Source organism: Coturnix japonica, chromosome 3, assembly GCF_001577835.2.
Source record: "Coturnix japonica isolate 7356 chromosome 3, Coturnix japonica 2.1, whole genome shotgun sequence".
NCBI lineage: Eukaryota > Metazoa > Chordata > Aves > Galliformes > Phasianidae > Coturnix > Coturnix japonica.
In genome coordinates, this window is record NC_029518.1 from 39,680,072 (window position 1) to 39,704,125 (window position 24,054).

Consider the following 24,054-nt stretch of genomic DNA (forward strand, 5'->3'; position numbering starts at 1 on the left):
CCACAAAAAAAAAAAAAAAAAAAAAAAAAAAAAAGAAGTTTTAAAGCAATTCTTCAAGCCTACAGATTGGAATTTTAAACTTTAAGTCAATAAGTATGAACTGCAATGAATTAAGTGATTAGTAAAGCAAACACTATATAGAACACTTAGCAGTCAGTATACTACTATACACTCATAAATTACAGCTACTCTGTAATAATAGGGGCTAATCCAAATTAATAGCACTATTTTATTTTAAATCTATGTGCAAAAAAAGTGCAAGTAAGTCACTGACTGCTAGGCCAAGCTTTTCTCAAGGCTGCTGAAACTAAGCATTTGTTAAAATTCAGATCTGATGAAGGATCAGTTAAGACCGTTCTTGAATTCTTAGCCTTTCGTTGGGAAAGCCATACCTAAAGATAAAAGGAAGGGAATTCAAAGTTAGACACCAACTAAAATTGGATTCCAGCACCAATAACCCCAAAATACTCAAAGGGATTCATTCCCCTGTCGTTTTTCTCAGAGCTGTTTTAAGGTAACTTAAAGGTCCAGCAGAAAAATATGTAACATTACTCACGAGCATGAGTATATTATGAAGTAAAACTCAACCAAAACCTCATTTAATTATTATTATTAAATCAATGCAAATGCTCAGATAATAGAGCAGATGTCATATTACTCACTGATTCCATGCTATGCAAACAGGGGTGTGGTGATATTTTTTCTCTTCTTTCTCAAAATCAGACTATTTAGAGAGAACCATTTTAGGCTACACACTTGCACTCCCAGCTGTGCCTGGACGGCATCAACAGCCTTTTGGGAGTGATAGGATAAAAGTATGCAAAATCCTGTGAGAAATCAGTGAAAGTTCCCTGCATAATATTAACTTATTACTATTTCTTTACTTGGTATTAACTAAATTCGGGAGGGGAGATTACCCCTAACCAGCAACAGGATAGGTATTGTGACAGTGCCTGTAACTGCAACTCTACCCCAGGAGATATTGCAGGCGCCACAGTAAGGACTAATAGATCAGGGTGGTGGAGCTGGGGAGGGCATGCACTTGTTTATAGGAAATAAATAAATGGTGACGTTATCATATAGTCACTGGATATTGGCTTTCAGATAGTAGAAAACAAGATGCCCAAAGACAGACCTACTGAATAATTTCGCCCTATTGGAACTTCTGCTTAGTGCCTACTAATCCTGAAAGGGAAATTCTTAAATACATCTTGTTTTTTACTGTGTAATGGGGAAATGCACACAGACAGATAACAACTATTCATCATTTAAGTGAAACACTGATTTTTTGCAATACTTTCAACAAAATATTGACTTTGAACCTTATTGTCCAGTGTTCATTAGAGAAGTTTAGAATCTGTGTAAATCAATAACTGCCATTGAACAAACTAAGATCAAAGTTCCATAAAATCAACATTATGCAGCGCCAAGGTCATATGCAATTCAGAACAAACTAATGAGGAAAGATTATTTATATTCTGCAGACAGAAGGGAACGAAGACACTATAGGAACTGCTCGCTCCACATTGACTAGCTAACCAAATTGTCAAGGCTGCTTTATCATTTTTGCCTTCACACAGCAAGTCAATGTTCTGAAATATTAGGAATGATGGACATTTCAAACAATGTATATAAAAAAAGCAATCAATAACGTTGCTAATTGTATTGTCCATTGCTCAAAACTTAGCTTCCTTTACACTTATCCACTGAAATTACTTTCTGCTTACAAAATGATTTACAGCTTCCTAACGCTGAGGAGAGATGGATCAAATGTGCTCTAAATTAAGAAAAAAAACCAAACAAACAAACTGAAAAACCATCTTCCGATTCTCTCCTGTTTGGCTACTAAAAAGACTGCAAAATTAAAAGTTTGTTTTTCCAATGATTACAGGAAAACAAATCTGGCGTTGATGGGAGAACAAACTACGTATGATATCAACGTCTATTTGTTTTTTTCTTGTCTATGTATCTGCCATCTCATGACACAGGAACCCTAAGATTTTGTTTTCAACAATCTTACAAATATGCTAAACACATATTACATACATATACATTTAAAAATGCAAAACATGTTAAAATGTTTGAATTACGCCATCCATCTTCCTAGGCAACTGTGATATATCTGAGGCAATAGTGTGTGTGTGTTTTGTTGTTGTTTTTTTCCCTTTAAGCCCCATGACTTCTAGATGCAAATATCACAAAAGTGTATGATGTATTCTGCAGTCATGCATGCAAAGAGTCTTACCTAATACACCACTAGGTTCAATGGGATACTCAAGGATTGATGTAGCTGGTGCCAGTGTGTAGGGGTACTCGTACGGGGTGTAAATTAAACCAGCTTCGGGTCCTGGTGGCACTATTGCAGCGGTGGGATGAGGAGTTCCGTTTGGCATGACAGCGGTTTGTATTTGTCTGATCAAAGGCATTATGGTAGGGCCAGCTGGCGTAGGAGTACGCAGGGCAGCTGGTGGGAGAACAGGCGCAGGCCCAGTAATGATCCTTGGAGCCTGGGCTGTTGCTGCAAGAGAAAAGGCAAGGGCTGCTACAGTAAGCAAAGAAATTCAGAGGAAAGTATGGAGACAGCAGTACAAAACGTGGAAAGAATGGGAAAAAAGGGGAAAAGTAGGAAAGAAGAAAAATAAAAGGAAATCATTAGTACATGCGCTGATCACACAGTGCCAAAGCACACCATTCAAATGCAAACAGCTTTCCATTTTCCAGTGTGATTAAGTATGAACATGCAAAATAAAAAAGCCATTGTAAAACAGTGAGGTAGATTTCTCAAACAGGTTACATAGCACAAAAGCTCCATTTAGACCACATTTCTCCATTTATGCTATAAAGACTGCATGAGACTGAGATGCATGCAGGAGATACAAGGAAAATACTTTCAAAATCAAATACAGAGCACAAAATGTAGTGCAACTACAGAGTCCACAGATACTCAGTTATGCAGAGCTACCATATCAGAGTTCTACATTTCTGGATCTCTCATTCAAAGATCTCTTGGATCTCTTATTTGAAGTCTGCTGGCAGACAAAACAAACAACAACTGAATCACTAGCACAGATCAGCTGGCTACAGTCAAACAAAACTCTTAGTTGTAAAAGCTTCTTCGCATGCCTGCTGATCTACACTGATTTGATTAACTTACAGGTGGTCTGAAAAAAACGTGTGGAAAGATTTTCAGATTTGAGATGGTGCAGTTTGTGGATTTATTGTTTTTGTGTTTTGTTTTTTTAAACAAAAATGCTCAATGCAGAAATTTAAAAAAACAAAACAAAACAAAAAACTAACTTTGAACATTTTCAGTTCCTTTCTTCAGCTGAAATACATCACCGTGGATTCTATATCTTAACTTTTCAGTAAAGTCATAATGCAAACAATGAAAGTATCTCATTATCAAAGACTGAACAGTAGCATGGAAATATCTAGTCAGAAAATGGAAAAAAAAACCAACAAAACCCACAAACATCATCCCACCTACACTTAAAACAGACCAGTGGGAACAGAGCAAAGAAATCACTCCAATTAATATAAAGGTTTCTATGCAAAAATTTGCACCAATTTAAACTAATCTAAAAGTTATTTTACTCATAAATTTGCAATAAACTGAGGTCTCTAATGGTTTTAAAACTGAGCTAGCTTTAGATATTATGGTATTAATTAGGAGGTGAAGACTTATCACCAGCACTGTGGTGTTAAAAGCCCTTGCTTACATAACCTTTCCAATCAAAATAATTACACCCGCGTAAGTGCTCTCAAATTGACCAAACTGCATTCCAACCTTTAAGCATATTCAACACTGAAATGGAGTTTGTGTGGAGAAACAAATTTGCAAATACCAGTAGGCCCTTAGTGAAAAAAACGACTTCACTGTGCCTACATTTGATATCAGTATCGTAGCTATGGCAAAAGTTTACTCTGGGAGAGCATCAGAAATTATGTTTTCAGAAGCAGAAATTAGATTTTAAACTAAAGAAAACACTTTATATCACGCATAATATACATATATATGCTGTCATTAGTTGGTGTATGTAATTAAAGTGTAAGCATGCACATACATGTGTTTACAAAAGCTTTCTCACACAAATCTAATGGAAGACATTGCAAAAATGGCTCATTACATCACTGATCCCTGTGAACTCAGGAGTGAAATCAGTTGAATTGCTGGAAAAAACGTAACATTGGGGGAACACATGCAAGGAAGATGAAAGGAAGGAATATAATACAGATAAATGTATTCACAGTATGCTGAACACATGTAATATTTTCAAACTCATTATTTGATAATAAAATGGAAAAGGTGTCCATTGTTCTTTATACGTATTAAGGAAAAAAAAAAAAAAAAGACTAACATAGTAAAATCTGGCGTAAGGGACCCATTTAGTCTGAACTATGAATCTGTAAAGATTTCAACTCAAACTTTTTTTTTTTTTTTTTTTTTAAATGAGAAAGACAAAATAAAAATGAAAGAAATAGAAAGCAATCAGCAACAACAAAAAAACACCCAAAATCTGGCAAAACTTATCTCCGGGAGATGCCCTCCCACGGCCACCTATTGTTCTGGTTTGTTTGTTTATTTAACAGTGCCTTCCATTCTCCAGCCCAGTTGCTACAGCCCATTTTCCAGAAAGCAGACTTAGGAATCAAACCCTACAAAAACACTACTGTTGCACTGACCCTCAAGATTATAACATGCTTACGTGATTTGATGTTGGCATCTCTGTAAGTGCCATTCAGAATTGCAAGCTCCATCAGCTGCATCTTTTTAAGGCTGTCTTCTCCTTCTGCCTGCATATGAAAAGATAGGAAGAAAGTTTAGGTTATTAATTCACTAGTTCATAAGATCTAAGGGCGTTAGAATAAAATACTGTCACATTTTAACCAAGGAAATGGTTATCCATTCTTCTAAAAACCAGCAAATTTTGACAACTTTTCATTAAAATTAAGTGCAAGTTGCCTATTACCTACCATTAACTAATATTGATATGTATCTTAGAGAGTTTTGCAAGAGTCTCGTGCCAAGTTTACAAAAAACAAAGCTATATTCAAATTCAAACTTGACAGTCTTCATATTCAAACTTGACAGAAACTATTTAAGATGGGACGAAGAATGGACACCACACATTTTTTCCACAACTTTATTTTAATGTGCACCTATGTAGGCAATACTGACTGACTGCTTCAGTAAAAAAGAATAAAAAAATAAAAAAATTACTTGAGCAACTTTCTAAACATCAACAACTGCTGTAAGAAGGAAGTCAGAACTTTGAAACATAGACATTCTCTGATGAGGATATATCCATTATTTATAGAGTATACATTACTCCTAAACTTGGATTTGATATATCTCAAGTTATCTACTCTTTATGGTATCATGCAATTTCCATATATATTATTTGGATTTTTAGTAAAAGAACAACCAAAAAATACCAACCCTACAGAAAAACCACTCTCTTTTTCAGTTACTAACATAAAAAAGGTATAATTAATGCCATTGACTATTTGAAGACTAGACATTTTCAGATTTCTTTTTCCTGAAATACTATCATTTGTTGAGACTATGTTCTATCGACCAAAAAACAAGAAAATGACATACGAAATCCAAGAGAGATGGTCATCTGTATCTACTTTAATGCTGAGATGCCACCTTGCTTCTCATATTCTGTACTACTGCTGAAAGTCTCACTCAGAAGGAAGAAGGGGCAGCTTACACGTTCCCCGCTCTGCTTTTCAAAGGTAATGACAGCCTGGATAACACTGTGCTTTCTGCTTTGAAAGACAGTCAGATTCCAGAGCCAGTTGTTTGCTTGTCTAAAACTACAACTCCAACAGGTGGTTTGAATTAGGACTTTGAAGAGCACAGATGATTATGGAAAGCAGAATTAGGAGCTGCAAAGAACAGCAATCATCACCAGTAATCTAAAAACTATACTATTAAATAACTCTTCTATGAAACTGTAGCACTGAAATATCTCATCCCAGTTAGGAGTTGACAAGAAAATCCACATTCAGTGGTTCCAAAGTATATGGGAAAAAAAATCAGACAAATTTGAAGGAAAAGATTGTTATGTATGCTTCACTTCCCAAACAAAGAGAAGTAACGTATTAAATTGCAAGGGGAAGAAAAGATTGAAAATTGTATTTAGCCAAATAAACTACTTAGTGTGAGGGCTGCTCAAGCACCCCCTGCTCCCCACTGGAAGCTAACATCGGATTTTTATGCATTTTTCTTTTTTTCAGATCAAGAAATTAACATCAACATAGTAGATGTGTCGAGTCTAAATCACTTTCGGATGTCAAAAACTGAAGTCCCAACTGTAATACTGAGGATTTACCTGAACACAAAGATTAAACACATTAACAATTCATGTTGTTGCTATGCATGCAGAATAGTTAGACATCACTGTATTTATATATTAAATACTGTATGACAGACCAAACGAACGCTTATATTGAAAAAGTAAATACCCATTCAATTAACATACTGTATGACAGACCAAACGAACGCTTATATTGAAAAAGTAAATACCCATTCAATTAACATTTTAACTACAAATTAATTGTACTGTTAAGCACTGTGCTATCCAGAAACCTCAGATTATACAGTCATTAGAATCAGACTCTCTGGAATACAAAATGTACCGATTATAGTATGCTTAATGTGAAATCCTCGGAGACGTAAGTCAATTGACACATAAAGAATTTCTATTTTTAAAGATATTCTCACCCCATTGCATCACTGCTGGTAAATTATCTGTACTATGTAGTCAACTGTGATGCAACAAAAACAATTCCCAACCTATTGTTCTACCCAGAGATAGAATCTATCAATTCTGGTTATTCTGGATACAGCTTCATTTTTCAGATTCTATTCTAGCAATTACGATTTTTAACACATTTACCCCCTTTTCTCCTCCACCCTTCATGGTAATTCTTTGTTATTATTATTATTTTGCTTGGCTTTATTAACTGAACGCATGTGACCAGAAAAGAAAAGCCCTCACAGTGTCAGCTGTATCTCCCATACTGTTATATTAGTGTTACTAAAATTGCATACTTCCTCCAAATAAGAGTTCAGGTGATTGATCTGACACTATTAATGAGTCTCAGTAAATGCTGAATCTTTCATTCCATTTGCTAGGATAATTTTAGTAACTCTATTATCCCAGATTTTAGACCACGGTGAACGTTTCCCAAACGTAGCTATTTATAGGGTAAAAACTCAAAGACAGAAAACATTATTTTTTTCCTTCCATGAACCCCAAAAGGAGTTACAGAAACTTAAATGCAACAAAACCCAGCCTAAGTGATCACATTGACTTTGGATCTTTAATTTTCCTGTAGGTCTCTATGCTTTCTATGAAAAAAGATGTGGCAGTTACTTGGATTACCAAGTACGTTTATGAAACTAAGAGCAGTCTTTGGCATACAAAACAGACTGAGCCCTTCATTTTCATTCTACAGATTTAATTCTCCGGAGTACCGCTCGGCAGCTGATAAAACTGATATTCTTTAAACAGGTTCCCAAGCACAATTTAGAGCACTTTTTAAGGATGCTATCGGTGATACTTCACAGATACAAGACGAGGACTTGCACTGCCATATATTAACAGGCCTTTCAGTTTTGGGTATTTCGTTTGCCCAAGCACCTATTCTGCAAAGAAAAGGAAAAAAAAACAGACAAAAAACAAAACACCCCAAGCAAAACAAATGACCCCCCCAACTCCACTGCTGCCCAGAGAGGATCGCGCCAGGCGCCCAGAAGGTGTCGCTGTGCATTACACAAAACCCTCACCTCCGGACGGGGCCCTACCCTGCCTGGGCTGCAGCCCCTTGCACCCAAAATTTAGCAGCCGCCTGCCTCCTCTCTTCCAGCTGCTGGTCACAGAAGTGGGCAGGACCCTTTCACGTCCTTCAGCCTCTGGTTTTAAGATCTCTACGTGAGCAACATTCACCAATAGTCAAAAGCTCCCATTTCCGAGAGTCGGGATAGAGAAATGGGCCCGTGTTTTTCTCTGACCTATCCTCTCTTGGTTGCTGACAGATGATCAAATGAGGCACACCGAAGCAATCTATCCTAGCTGCAGGCATTTCTGCAGGCACTCTCTGTTAAAGCAAAGAGAGGTTGCATCAGGGATACAAAGGCAATCTCTAAAGGGACAGTACGTTTCCTGTACAATAGCTACAACAAAGCTCAGTCATTTGTACCGAGAGGAAGCTACTTTGAGCAAACATCAATAAGGTCACTTAAAGCCAGATTTGCATTACTAAGTTGAAGCTCAAGTGATTGACTCAAACCTCTCATCCTCTTAAATCTTCAGTGCTTCCTCTATTTCTCCTGTGCAATATAACATGCAGATTATGAAAAAAAGAAAAAAAAACAACCTTAAATGGTATCTTGAAACCTAATTCTTTAAATCTAAGCACTCGCAGCTGCTCACTGAATACAAATACTGAGAAGATGCAGTAAATCCTGACAAAGCCAGCTATGTGCAGACAAGGGTGTGTGGTTGCTGCCCTCCTCGCAGCAGCTCAGCTCTACTTGTGCTCGCAGTAAAAAGATTTGAAGGAGACCACAGACCAGTGACCACAGTCAATTGGTTTTCTAATCCTTAGCAGAGGAGGACGAATGGTCACAAGGTTTAAAACACTACTAATAATTCCTAGTGCCCCCTGCACTAAGTCTCTCAGTGCGGCTGTATATGTAATGCTCACCTATAACCGATGAAGAATTATTAATTTTTTATTGTTGTTACTTAAAATTACTATCTGGTTATAACAGTTCCTAGGAAGATATACCAATGAAACATCAAGAGCTATCTTGACTGAGCTCCCCTCTGGGAATGCAGAAGGGGAGTGTCACCTCACTGAGGAGGAAGGTGGAGGCCATTGCTGCTGTATCTGAAACAGGCATGAGGCCCACAGTGAAGAACACCAAACAGAATACACAAGGCTCACCATAATGATGCACACCTAAAACCATAATTCCATCTCCTACACTGGGTAACGCTAGTTGTTTAAGAGAAAACTGTGGAACATTGTTATGTAATGACTATTAGTGAGAGCTTGTTTCATGTCACGAAACAGGGAGTTCAGATAGAGAAATCTACTACCTCCTTATTTTTCTAATCACTTCATTGCATTTTCAGCATACAAGCTTAACTTCAACCCTGCTGAACCTCAGATATCTTGAGAACCTCAGAGAATTTCTTTTGTTTAACTAGTATTTCTGAAATCATTGTATTTTAGGCACTCAAATCCCTCAGATTCTCATATGCATGCAGTACACACTTAGGAATGCAATACTTCTAAACTTTTCATTCATACACAAAAGGTAGACACATTAGATAGGTAGGCAGATACAGTGTCAGGCTGGAAAGAAACAAACACACGGATTCCAAAGACAAGTGCATTCATTGCACTGTTCCAATGAAGGACTTGGGGAGACAACAACATTGTCCTCAGAAGCAAAGGGCACACCATCAGCTTCTGCATACTGGCAGCTCTGAGGAAAGTGGAATAATGGGATGAGAAGCCTGTAATAACTCACAGTAGAGAATGACAGAAGGGCACTTTTGTAAAAGAAAAGGAAAGAAAATAAGAATCAAATAGCAATGGATACTACTGAGCAGAGATGAACGAGCGGCGCACAGCGGAGCCAGTCAGTACCCACACTGTGCTCTTACTGCTGCTGGACCACACTGAGCCACACAAAGCCCCTTAGGTGACTGCAGCTGCATTAATTCACCAGCCAAACAATCCGCTCAGTGATATGATAGCAGACATACTTTATCCTGATAGAGCTCCTTGAGCCTCACAGTTCTTAACTGGTAAGTCTCAAAACGTATTCTGATTCTCACTACTAATAACAGCAGGGAAAGCTTTGAGCCTTTCTACAGAAACAACTCACACATTTTCCCCTTACAGTAATTACTCTGGAAAATATGACTTCTTTTTTCCCAGCATTCACAGCCACAGATTTATGCTTATTTAGGTGATGTTAGTGCCTTTCATCAGCTTACAAATGTCATGCATGTTGGATGGTGTTTTTGCATGCCGTCACACATTCCTGCGCTTCAGCTGGTTTCTCATGAACTGAACTGAGCTCAGCCCTAGGAAAGGAGCAGCCAGCACTGGCTTTAAAGCAGCAGTCCTTTATCAGATCCACCAGGGCCAGCCTTTCAGGATTAGACAAGGAGCAGCAAGTGAGAAGCAGAAGTGGTGGTGAAGAAAAGTGATACGTAAATCACGTGCAAATACAAAGGCCAAAAACCTGTCTTATCTCCCTCAGTCAAATGCAGTGGGTCTTTCCCACCAGGCTGATGACAAGAAAAACCAAGGCAAGAGCACCAAAGAGCAGCATTCACCTTTAAAGTGCCTCAGCACCTGTGTGTGCTGGCATGACTGCCAGCCACCTTCTCTACAACACCTTTGGATAAGCAGAAATACTCACTACCCTCTAAGGCAGAGCAGACACCACTTCCAGCTAATACCTTTTGTCCAAGTTTCTGTGCTTTTCTCCACATTGCTTCAGGTTAAGAGTTTTGCCAACAGCACAACGTATCTTTAAATACACAGTCAATGCATTCAATCATTTTACTGCACGCAAAACAACAACACTGGAAACTTCTTCCTCAAACAGAAAAGTCACTGACAGTTGTCACATACAAAGCACTTGCAGCTTATTAATTTAAGCTGAATTCTGATAAAACAGAATAGCACCACTGAAATATTTGACTGTTAGTGCTCTTGTCTTTCTCAGCCCGCAGGCAATGCTGCCCCACAGGGCTCTGTCACCCTGCCTTCCCATGTCCCCAACTGCTAGAGCAGACTAGCAGCTGCAGCTTCCTCGCCAGCGCTCTGACACTCACTTTGACTCAACACGCTGTGGAATGCTTTTATCTAGCTGACAAAGAGAAATGTTCCACTGCAATTCACTTGTAGATCAGTAAGTATTCCAAACATACCATGCGCCAGTCAAACACTCTTTACACATGAATGTCTCCATTCAGGGACAAAAACCTTCCATTCATAACTGATAAACAAAAAACCTCACAAACAATATAGTACAAATTCCTAGACATACACGTATTTAAAACAAAAAGCAGATATCAGGTGTCAATATATTCTATAATATATTATAAAAGATCACAGGAAAACACATCGGAAAAGTTGAAGTGAAAGTACACATGCTTAAAATTTACTCTATATTTGGAAAGCGTTGGGTTTTTTTTGTTTCAACATCTAGGTTGCTGAAACACCAAAGTATCTATGGTAATGCAATCCTAGTCAAGATGGCAAGTAACCAGAAATAAAAAAGAAAGAATAGAGCTTTTTAAGAGATTCTGAGCGCCTGAACTACTCATCAATTACCTACTCTAAGATGTTACTTTTGTAAAGCCCCCTACTTCTGGCTAGCTACTCTGTTACCTAGAGTTAAGGAATAAACATCCCATCACCACTTCCCCTCAAGAAACATGACAAAGATTCCGAAGCTTCCTATGCCTGGAACATAAATATTGATGGCTAGAAGCTGTTGGTAAACATACATCATTTAAACTTCCTCATCCTTGACTATATACTTCTGATGGTGATGGAGCAGAAAGACTACAATATAACTTTGTTGGTAATAAGGAGAATTTGCCCAGTAATTGTTTTCTGGCATCACATTCAGCAGCTCTTCTTGTACTACAGGAAGCTTCCCCAAATACTTTTCAGACAAAGTAAAAGAAATCACTCTTTTAAAACCAGACATATTTCTTAGAACACTGTATGCCATTCATGATACTATGGCACTGAATAGGTGGCTCAGTTATTCCTTTACTACCTTTTCAACACCGATGCATGCTGCAAGGGCTGTGAAGACAGGCAAAGATAAATTAGCATCATTATTTCTTCTGGGCAACACAGCCTGCTTATCTTCTTCAAAGCAAGCTCTCAGTTCAAATGATATGCAAAGAAGACTGTGCTGTTTCACTCGACAAATTCATTGGTCATAATGTTAAAGATATACTAGGGGGAAAAGGCAGCATATCTTTTTACACTTTCCATCACCTTATCTGACATATCCATGTTTAATCATGATACTTGGCTTACCAGTAATATTTGAGTGTCCTTATTCCTCCTCCCTCCCCCCTCCCACACACACACTTCCATTTCTGCAACAGGAAAATACAGATAAGGTACAGAAAAATCAGCATGAAGCACATTTTATAAGCCAAACTGAAATATAGTACCAGTGGAACCTAGGGGCTGTTTCACCATATACCTTCTAGGTACTAGTTGTTAATATACTGAACAAAATATTGCCTGAAGCATTCAGTTTGACCTTAGTGGACTTTTACGCTTGTCCCAAACAATTACTGAGAACAGTCATAAGGGGCTGATATTTAACTCACGGGCTTTTGGGATTTCAAGGAAATAACAGCCTTTGGATTGATTATACTGGACACTCTACAGTAATTACTTCCAGGATTTGCTTTTTGTTTTTAATTATCATCTGTCTTTTCCTCATATCCTAACCATCCAAGTGTTAATAAAATCAGTGGCGTGAAGCTCCACACACTGCACAGAACAGCAATAGCGACTGACAAAACTCCAGAACAGAAATGCCTTTCATGACGTATATACACACACATCAGCCCATCTCAAGTATTAAAAGAAAATAACATCCATACAGTTCCCTCTACAAAGTTTTGAAAAGACACAATTATACTGGAATACATTAAGGTGTATCATGTATTAAGATTCAGATGAAATAATTATCAATAATGTGATCCATAGCATTAGATCTATTTTTAGCAATGTGAAAACCCAGTTAAACTTTCAGAGCTGAACACTATTTTTGGTATTTCTAATTTCGGAGTGCTAGACACTCAGAACTCTTCCCCAGTGGTTAGTTTAATGCTGAAAAAAAAGGAGCTAAAGTATATGCACACTGAATGAGATGCTACCAGGCAAGTCTCTAGTATACACTTCCCATGTAAGGCTCTACCAGCACTCTCTGAAGTACCACAAACGTAACAGGAATCAGAACAAAACAGAAATCAAATGTAACCCATACTATGCAGATCTTTATTCCATCTCTACCTTTTGTAACAGTGAACCATGCCAAAACACTCTGAGATGCTGTAGACGCACTCCACATATACTGGGACAAATGCTTTGACCCATGTTGTGTGTTCAGTATATTATAAAAAGTTATTTCTCTAACTTATGCTCCACAACCACGTTCAATAAAGGCAGTTGATCTACTGTACAGATAATAGGCAGTTGTTAGAAAAATAAAATTAGAATTATTATTAAAATATTTGTACATAGGTCTAGCTTCATCTATTATATTTACTTTTATTTTGATATCTCAAGAGTTTTCTATTTGAGTTTATACGCTGTAAATAGCTCTAAATTTCTCTTAGGTGCAGCAAAGGCACTGAACTCAGACATCATATCCTTCATCTCCCAAAAGAGCCCATTATTTCAAAACCAGCATTTTGTTGCAGACTCCAGTGCCAGCTAATTCTGTTTCCAGCTATGCTAATGTTTTAGTACATAAACAAAGCCTTTCATTCTCAAAATGGTACTGAAATATGACCCCATGTTTTCATATGTAAAACGTGTCCTTTATGTTTTTAATCTGTTCCCACATAAAAATAATAATAATAAAAGTGTAAGAGAAGTGACATCTCATTTTAGATCAGATTTAGTAATCTAGAAAGAATGTGACAAGTTCTCTCCTTAAAGCAACAAAAGAAAAATAACTGCTGGTGAGGGAACACTGGAAAGACTTGCTGTGAATAAGGGTACATTCTTCAAGTGTTCCATTAAACACAAGATTCAGGGCTGCACGATGTCATGCAGAACTTCAAGCTGCGGTAATAACTTTTAAGATATTTTTATTTTCAGCTTGAGATGCCCTGAAAAGATAATACTGACCAATTAAAATAAACTCATGTATTAAAATAGAGAGTAAGATCACAAATGCTTTTGCTTATCCAATTACAAGATTTAGGGAACAGTTGTTTTCCAGCGGCTTCATGCTATCACTCACATATTCTACAAGAATCTTGACTGGGAAGCGTGATGAGGTAATCAATATAAAAAACACATATATGTGTTTCTGCGTTTCACCTGACTCTCCTTTGGTAGTTTCTTTACATAACTGTTCTATTCCCAGAAAAACAATATTGAGCAATGGCACAGTTTTGTTGACACTTTTTCCTCTCTCTGTGTGGTGGAGCAGTCTGATGACAAATGACTGAAATGTGTAAATAGGACAAATGAGTTTGAATAAAACCACAACTCAGAGAAATATATAATATAGAGACATAAAGATACATATGTTTAAACCTAAGATGCACAAAACACAACCTACTTGAGTCTTAAAACACAACCTACTTGAGTCTTAAATTTCTAGACCAACTGAGGAAGCAACTTAGGGACTAATGCACTGAGTATATACATGAGTGTATATATATATATATATGCTTTAAGTAATTCTCAACAGCTGCTAAAATGTGAATGCATACTAAAAGTTCACAATTACTTCCAGCTGCTTACAAGCAGAGATGCAAGCCACAGATCTGCTGACTGTAGTACAGCGTATGTGTCTTACATGCATTTTACTGCTACTCCAGTATAAATGTCACTCTTTAAAAATCGAAGTTAATTCTTTCATAAACACCACAGACGCCTGTCCTACTTTCCTTGCACCCTCAGAGCAGACGGGGCCCACGGCAAGCCAACAGGACTATTCCAACTGGCTGGGCTCCTCTCGCTTTCGGCTGGCTAAAACCTGCTTTCACACAGCTTAAAAATACAGAGATGTGAAAAAAAGAATTGTGTGCACTCTCTTCAGCGGACAAATATGTCAATCATATGACCTTCCATTTGAAGGCTCAAGCTGCTCCAAGGCAGTGTGTTGCTAGGGAGAAGGCTTTCTTTGCTATTTATTGAGCTTTCTTTTCAGCTTTTCGAGACTACCCAATGATTATTTTCCAGAGACAGCAGCGAGAACGCAATGCTGCCTAGCCAAGACTATCAACAAAGGGCCTTTGATGCACGCTTCTTCCCAAAAGCGTTACCCCACTGCACACCGTGTGACCGACGGACAACGCTGCTGTGTCCCAGCAGAGCTGCAACCTGTGGCTATCCCAGGAGCACCAGCTACCAGAACTCCCATTTGTGACAAACTGCCAGAGCCAGCCTGGAGCCCAGATAGCCCTGAAAAGCTGCTCATGTCAAGGGAGTCAAGGGAAGGCATGAAAGTTTCTCCCATCAGTTTGTATCATTATTTTAATAGTGGCTCTGATGCAAATTTAGCATTTTAAAACCCTCAAAAGATTTCACAGATTTAGCCAAGACAATTTTGAAACATACATATTACAGAAAAATATATACATAGAGCATATTTTAATTTTTAACTAATTCCATTAATCTTGAGCATCAGCTTTTAACAGCTTTGATTACAAAACATCAGTGTTTTGTACTACAACAACTTCATCAATCATTAAAAATCATGCAATATACTTCATTTTCCTGTGATTGTTCCACAGATGTAATAATCATTTTACTTCTTCCATTAAGAAAAGTGCATATATGTCCAGCAGACTTCATTTAGATTAATTCAAGCATGTGTTGGTCTTTGGTCAATTATTTATTATTTGTTCTTGAAGAAAAAATCCTGGAGCTCGTAGCTGGACTAAGACATATCGATTGTGGCCCTCTCTGACTTGTTTAAATTCAACATCACTGCATTTTTACCCAACCAGTTGTTCTTTGATAATCATTCATTTTTAAAAAAATCTTCATTTCAAGATCACCTTAGTCTCTGAGCCAAACACTGCAGGCTGCATAATGCAACTAGTTCTCTGCACTTAAGAGCAACAGTCCTCTAGAAAGTTATTCCAGAGAAGACTATACGCCGAGGTCTTCTCTGGAGAATATCCCTTGTCCCCTTGTCGCATTTTTGGGCTGAAGACGGTCACTGTAAATATCATTTTTCTTCTTCCCTAAGTGGAAGTTGTAGAAGGTTTTTCTGCACTGAACACACTAAAGATACTAAATACAAAGCATGATATACGCACACAAGTGCAAGCTGAGGGAGTTTCCTAACCTGAAAATTTGAAGTGCCAAAATATATTAAAAGAAGGGGCTGACTAACTTGAATCCATTTTCTCAATCATATTTGAATGAACCAACACGATAAAACAATAATTTAAGTCTAGCTTTCTTAGAATGAGAGAATTATCTATCAGGCCTATCTTAAATAATTAATTTCCCCATCCTTACCCTGCTGCTCTACATACTATTTTAAAAGCCTGCCTCCTCAGCAGAAACACAGACACAATGCTAAAGAACCCATTTAGCAGGACACACATTAAAAATTTGATCAAATTTCACTGCAAATTCAAGTCTATACTGAGACAGGAATAAACAGCAATCAAGACTTCTGTGCTTCCACTTGTTGCTGAACTTAGCATATTCTATAGCATTGTATATGAACAGCCCATTAGATACTCGGAATCATGCATTGCACTAAAAATTCATTTAACAGTTTTCCTTTTCTGACTATTGAACTGCTGAATAGTACCTGAACTGTGGCTGAAACACTCAGCAGTAACCAAGCCAGTCTGGATAGATGCTGTCATGTCATACTCAGGGAACCATTTGCAATAGGATAATCCTGCAATATTTCTGTGCGGGAGCTCCTCTGTAGCTTTCCTACTCATCTTAAATGTGAAATGTGTATTGCATCAGCTTTGTGGAGAACTATTAAAAAATGAAATCCATCCAAGTAACTCCAGGCTTTTCAAACGATAACTTCCTCCTTTCCTACATGTTCACTGTCAATGCCTTGCACATCAATCATTCCAAACTGAATTTTCAGTTTCATTTCGGGAAGATTCTTGAATCCCTCTCAAACAAGTCAAAACTCTCTCATTTTCCCATTTCTAGATTTCAATCTCGTTCTTCACATCTTTACCCATAAATCTGTTCCAATATTGTTCAGACTGCAGTTCTCCGAGCGCTTATTATTCTAATCCAATCATTATGAGGAAGTATCTATTTCCATTTAGATACCTGAAATAAGTACAATGAAAGTATCTTTCAGAGACCACAGAATTATCATTCCAAATTCCAGTAGACAAGGTGCACACCCATAAGTAAAAGCGGCTTAAAATACACTCTTTACAACAGGATAAATCACCTGAGCCCCTCTTAATCCTCTGAGCTGTGGAATCTCATGAATATTCCAAAGTAATACCCAAATTCACGTATATAATCCTTTAAGTTAGAAAATACTTATACACAGTATTTTGCAACAACAACAAAAAAATTACTTTCATGCACATAAAAATGATTTACTGAGATTAAAAAAAAAATAAGGAAAAAAAAAAAAAGGAAAACAATTAAAAGTTAGTAATCGTACCTAAAAAGGGCTGGAAGTTTTTTGACTCTAAAAGTAAATTAAGAATACTGACTTCCTCTTCCTCAGTGGGAAGAGGGGAAGTTCTTTTCCTTAAGTCAAAGAAAATACAGACTGCAAGGTCCAAAAGAACTGAAAAGCATTTGGGGCAATTGTGAAATGATTCAAAAAGGGACTTTTGTTTCTAGAATGTGTAGAACTAAGCTCCAGTGTATTTGCACATGGCTGAGTTCAGTAAACAGAGACCTTTAAAAACAGGCTGGAATGGGAATCAATCAGATAGGAAACTTACAGAGAGTTATTGGAGTGGAAGCACATAAAGACAAGCTTACTTTTTAAAAAAAAAACAAAAAAACACCAAAAAACCACACAACAGATGATGCTGAAGTGCAAAAAAAATTAAAATGCTACTGGAATACTTTTTGCTAGCCTACAATTTCTGGATGATTAGGCAGAGGATTTATACTGCTGTCAGAGAAGTCAACTCATTAAGAAAAGGCAAAAAAACCCAGCACTTCTGTAGTACCTGCAAGTCAATACAACTAACTGGTGATGGTCACAATCCTACTCTCTTTCCTCACTTTTGCCCTCCTGCATCAATCAGCATACACACACCTGAGCCATATTGATGTGTGCCTCTGCAAAGGATATTTATTTACTTTAGGCCTGAGTAGTTTTCTGTCAGAGAAAGGAGAACTGAAACCTCCCCAGCAAGAAGCTGTCGACATGTGAAATTAGTATTTAATTCTAAAGATCAGCAAACTAATTTCCAAACTAGAAGCATGGTATTGTCTTTTCTAATTGAGGGTGAAGCTGCAATTTACCGCATTACAACCAATTTATCTTCATATTGAATTATCTCAGCTCATTTTTCTTACTCTCTATCCAACTCACATAATACTTTTTAAATTTTATTTTACCAGTTTCTGCCTAATTCTCTTTATTTATAGTCATTCTTACTGCCGGTCTTCAGTGGAGGAATACTACTACTGCTGCCTTGACCACTGGTACTAATCATGCTCCTCTTACTGTCTACCTTAAACTATGTGAAATATTGTTTCTCCATGTGTAGTAATCTGAACCAAAGGCTACAATCTCAGCCATTTACTTGCTACTATAAATATTTACTAACATTCACGTTTTGCAGAGACCTTTGAGCTTTGATATTTGCACTCCTAAAAGCACTGAAAAAACACAATTTTAAATCTCTTCTAAAACATAATCATACTCAACTAGTAATCTTTACATTGTAGGCCACCAACTTTAAATCCACACCAACTACACATTATATCCAACACTTAGAATGCTAAGCGCACCCCACCCCCTATCCAAAACAAAAAAAATAAAAATAAATAAAAAAAATAAAATAAAAAAAAAAAAATAGAACTACATTGAGTGAGAACCGATTTCAGTCAGCCAAGAACTGCATGTCTTGGGACAACGCATTTAATTTTCATGATTCTGCATGCAGAGCTAATCTTTGTATAACAACATGTAAAGTCTGATCCAGAGTTCACTACCAGTATAGTACTTCCCAAAAGCTTATGAAGTCAGTGACTACAGGAAAAGAAATGTAGAAAGATAGATACTTAGGGAATCTAAAGATAGAAGCCAATGAGACAATATCCAAGAAGCAGCAAAGTCATACGAAAAATGGATGAAAATAATTTTAACAATTTTATCAGAAAAGAGAGGCTTGTGCCTTGAGAAGAAACAGATGCTACCCTATGGATTCTACTAGTCCAAGAAAATGCAACTTCTTTGATTCTCCAGATTTCCAGATGAGCAGTAGCCAAGAACCCTAGAAAATATGATGAACTAAACACAGGGAACTTTTCACAGCTTCCCACTTCTTCCCTCCTGCGGTATTCCCATTTTTGGTGCCTATTATCTGGACAGTTCTCTGTGCATTCTGCTGCTCCTGAGACATTCAGTACAGCAACATAGCTCTCTGAAATCAGCAGAAAATTTTGCAGGTTACTTCTCTATTATTTAGGAAATAAAATCAGGTTATAGAAAAGCTTGACAAGTGCTATTTTGTTATGCTCATCCACAAAGTAAGTAGCCGAAGTCTGCAATTGTGCTCAGCAGTGAAGCAGAAAGATTTCGCTTCTAACTAACAGTCGGCACCATAAATTCAGACCTCAGTAAGTCCAACTCAGTTATGCCTGAGACAACATAATAGGTAACTTAAGTCCTATACAGAGTCTTTTATATATCATACAATTGGATAACAATGGTAAAAGGTTTCTCGCTGCACTGCTCAAGGTAAAAGACAGAATATGCTTACAAAAAAAAAAATCTGCCTTCTATCAGGATGAGGAGGTACATCTCCTTCTCTCCTCACAGTTGCATATCCTTCTCTAGAATGAATGGAGGAATGTTTCTGATGCAAACGATGAGTAATTTTCGGGTTATGAAAAACCTTTTTTAAAAAAAATTTAAAAAAAACAGACAAAACTGCAAATCATTAGGTAGCAACTCTATCTCTTCCTCACTTTCTAGCCAGGGAAGAGCTAAGATTATACAAGATCTCAGCAAAGCTAATGTAACACAATGAAGCCCAGATTTCAGTTATAAATAACTATCAGATATCCATCCTTCTCTCATTATCTCAACTGGCAAAAGAAAGAAAGAAACAAACAAACGCAAACACTGGTTTAAACCATTTCTGTGCTCTCACTGTCACTTAAGGTCCACCTTAGCTGTTCAAGTCAAGCAGAGAGGATGAAACAGAAGGCACAAGGCTCTAAAGATGGGGCCCATTAAAGACCAGCAAGCCTTTGGAATCAAAATCCAGAAACACAAGAAAAATCAAAGAGTATGAAATTTGAAGACTACATACAGACACCAATGAGTTTTGCTGAGCTGCTGTAAGGTATTTGTACTATGTATCTAACTTAAGCCAGGTTCAAGCCAGTAGTCTGAACTGTTCTCAGTAGCACCACATTTCCTGCACTAAGTTCTTAAAAATACAGACTGTATTCATAGTTTCATTCTCAAAAGACACTTCACAAGCATTTAGATACTAACAATAGATTTTGCTGCAGATCATCTAAGAAAGCGTGGTGAGAATTTTTAATCACGTAGAGTCTAGAACACAATTAATATGGGAGAACTATACTTTTAACGTAACTTGAAATGAACAGCTAAAATTCAGAGTATTAGTACTAGTAAACGTTGCTCTTGTCTTCATCTAATTTCTTTGGAGATATTTCTAAAGTTTCACAGAAACATTACCCTGAGGCTACCAAACAGAATTTCAGCTGCATCATTAATAACAGTTTAAGAATTTGTTAGAACAGAGCAGCTGTTCAGCCACTGAATCACCAGCTCAACGTTATTATTTGCAGGGTTCCTACTAGTGATGTAATATTCTTACGCAGGAGTTATACTCTTACTGCTAAAGTAATAAAAACAAAAGCCTAAATTACTGACTGTTACAACAGTTATCGTTCTCTTTTTAATTAGTTCATCCATAATATCTTAATACTGATAAGATTTGAGATACATACTTACATACATACAGAGAAGGATCATAGGGAAACATTTAAGCATTAGTCTGTAAGACTAATGTAAGTTATTTTTGAGAAAAATGCTATTCCAAGTATGATAACTCCTACCATATCAAATTTAAAATCAAATATCCAAGAATTCAAGTGCACATCAGCTTCCCTATTTCCTTCTGTGAGTGAGTGAATTTCACAGTGGCCAGAAGAACATTAACACATGCTTCCAAACAAATAGTGCACAACACTGGTCATCAGTTCTTACTAGCACAGCTGACTTCTTGAGCACAACTGAAGGTTAAGCAAGCATAAGTGATGCTCATCAGTTGAGGCATTTGTGAAAGCAGAAAGTCCATCTTCTCACATTTCAATAGCATTGGTGCTGACAAGGAAGTCAGCAGGTCAAAGCCCAACTCCCTTCAGAGAGAATACAAGCCTGAGCTGGGAAAATATTTACATGTGACCTGAAAAAAAAACAGTCTGAAGGGCCACAGCACCTTATTTGTTTTCAAAGGAAACCTTCACTGCCCTCCTCCCCTACCAGAAGCAGACTTGACAAGTGTTGTAATAAATATTACATGCAGAGGAAAGTTGAAATCAATAGCAGGTTAATGTTTATTGAAACAATACAGAGAACCATTTTTAATAGCATTATTTGAAAATAGATTTAATCTAGCAAAGGAAATTCGATTTATATTTAGAGCAATCGGATTTTTATTTTTTTTTTTTTACTCCAGAGATTCGTTGCAAACTCAGTCTCTGAAAATGTGCTTACTGTACTGCATTTAGCAGAAACAGTTTAGCCTTAATAAGCTGATAGTCTGCACAGGAGCATGGATCAACTCATTAAGAATGTAAGCAGCTTTCTAACAGTCTTCTTTGCTGTTCAGCCTATGCCAGAGAAAGCAAGGATCACCCCCCTAAAACCCGTAATTTATGAGTTTATTCAAACTCGCCAAATTGCTTTAAGTAAACGCCTCTTATATTTGAAAATTCCCATGGCAACTCATTTAGTTTGGCAGGAAGGCAGGCCCAAATTCAATCCTTTTATCCTCCAGCTAAACCATTACAATGGTAATTCTGCTCTGACACTCTGAAGAGACTGCTAATTACTGTACTCTGGTCCCCAGACAGATTTCCCATTCAGATTAAAATGGCTGTGCAGAACACAGAACAGGAGCAACACCTTTGTGTACACGATCGGATGTACATTCCCCGTTACAGCTTTTTACTGGAGAGGCTCCACCACTGCAAAGACAAAGCATCTCTACACAAGGAAGTTTGGCAGAACAAAACATTAGGAAGGAAATAAAAACAAAGAGCAGAACAGCAAAGATGACAATTCAGCCACCAACTGCAGCGGTTGGACTACTGAAGACATTTGATCACCTCACAAACAAAACAAACTTATCTTATGTGACTTGCTCTTACATACCAGATAAAATCATAGAATCACAAGGTTGGAAAGGACCTGCAAGTCCAACCGTCCTCCCTTTACCACACCTACAGAAAACCACTAAACCACATCTCTAGCTCCCTAGCTCAAACTACAGCTTGAGGAATTTCATAAAATGCTGCCTGTGTGTTGTGTGTTATAACATCATTACACGGTTGTTTAAGTGTCCGCTTCCACTGCCGCCACCACATCTCAATTTTTATAAAGCCACCATATCCTTTCAAAGCATCAAGAACTTTTTTCTCCCTCCCTCTGTCACTTTTAATCAGGAAAGTGAGAAGGAAACTGATGACTGCTCACTTGCTCTTCTGCTCCAGCTGTTCCCACTTCCCTTCAATGCAAACTGCAGTTCAATTCTGAACAGAATAAACACTTACCATCTCTGGGTACCTTAAGCTCTAATTCCAGCTTCTAAAAAAGGACAAGGATAGCATCACCCCATAAAGTGTTGTTTGTTTTTTGTTGTTTGTTTTTTGTTAGCACTATGAAGTAGAAACTGATTTTTTTGGTTTTGAAAAGGAAGCAGAATGGAAAGGCATGGGTAACACGAATGGAGAAGTAAGCCCATAGGAACACGTCTGTGAAACAAATGAAACAAGATCAACATTCTCTCTAGATAACTAACTAGCAACTTCCAAAAGAAAACTAGAAGGAGGGCACAAATGCACTGCATTACACTTTACACCAATCCATGAGTCCTTGAATAGTTTTTTTTCCAGTGAAGGCAATGATCTCTTTACCATGTTCAAGGCACGTTAAAATAGGTTTGTTTATGTTTATGAAGTCTTCCATGTGTCATTTATAGGTAACTTACCATTCCCACTACTACGGGATTTGCTCCTTAAAACGTATTTTAAAAATTTACAGTAGCTAGATACTGACAAAATGAATTAACTAATCAATGTCTAGCCTACATTTCAGGTTCCACTAAACACAGTGGCTCCACTGAATAAGGATATTCAGCATAAGGAAAGATATTTGTCTAATTACTGCTAGCACTGAATCTGTGGATCTGTCTGGCATTTAACTATGAAGATGATATCCATGCCAGAAAGCTGCATTTCAGAATGCATGTGGCTCATTTGCACAGAGCTGCCTCATCAAGGAAAGAAGTCCCAGGTGTGTATTTAAACAAATGCTCATTGTAAAGAATCATGAACTAGTAAGAGATAGCCATGGCTGCAGAATTACCAGATAACCCTTTTCAGAAAGATAGGTACGTGAAAATCAATTCTCTAAATGGCTGCTTGTCATTATTTTGAGGAAAGTCTTCTGTCCTTTGCAGGACAACTAAGACACATAGTAATGCTCTGAGTACTGAAAGCTGACAGTGCTGGCTCCAACAAGTCCTTGGTCCCATGTAACTGCAGCAGATGGGAAAGCTCTGGCTCCAAATGTTACCTCTCTTCCTTGTCAATAGTAGATTTCGTGATAGACCCATCGTTAAAAAAAATTTTCATCCCTTTCTTTCATTTCTGTAACCTCACAGTTAGATAAACTAAAGATTCTATTTTCTCTTTTCCTGATAACCTGCAGAAGAAAGCCATCTACAGACTTGCTTTTGTTAAGCTTTTGCAAAGCTACATACAAGATTGCCTTCTTCACCCTTGGCAAAAACAGCTGAGGCTGTTACAAGTTTTGCTGAATTGCCACAGTAT

The 24,054-nt window shown here is 37.4% G+C and overlaps 1 protein-coding gene across 11 annotated transcripts in view; it reads right to left on the bottom strand.

Annotated features, from left to right (window-relative positions):
- Window positions 1–24,054, bottom strand: part of QKI (QKI, KH domain containing RNA binding) — a 138,069-nt gene that overhangs the window by 11,879 nt on the left and 102,136 nt on the right. For 4 of the 11 annotated variants that reach the window (XM_015858036.2, XM_015858029.2, XM_015858031.2 and 1 more), the window contains 2 exons: window positions 4,707–4,794; window positions 2,246–2,542 (listed from right to left, as the gene is read on the bottom strand). In XM_015858036.2, coding sequence (XP_015713522.1) covers window positions 2,246–2,542; window positions 4,707–4,794 — 385 coding nt within the window. Of the gene's footprint in view, window positions 1–2; window positions 393–588; window positions 595–2,245; window positions 2,543–4,706; window positions 4,795–24,054 lie in introns of those variants that run through there. The other 7 variants (XM_015858035.2, XM_015858032.2, XM_015858039.2 and 4 more) reach the window with 6 other exon arrangements.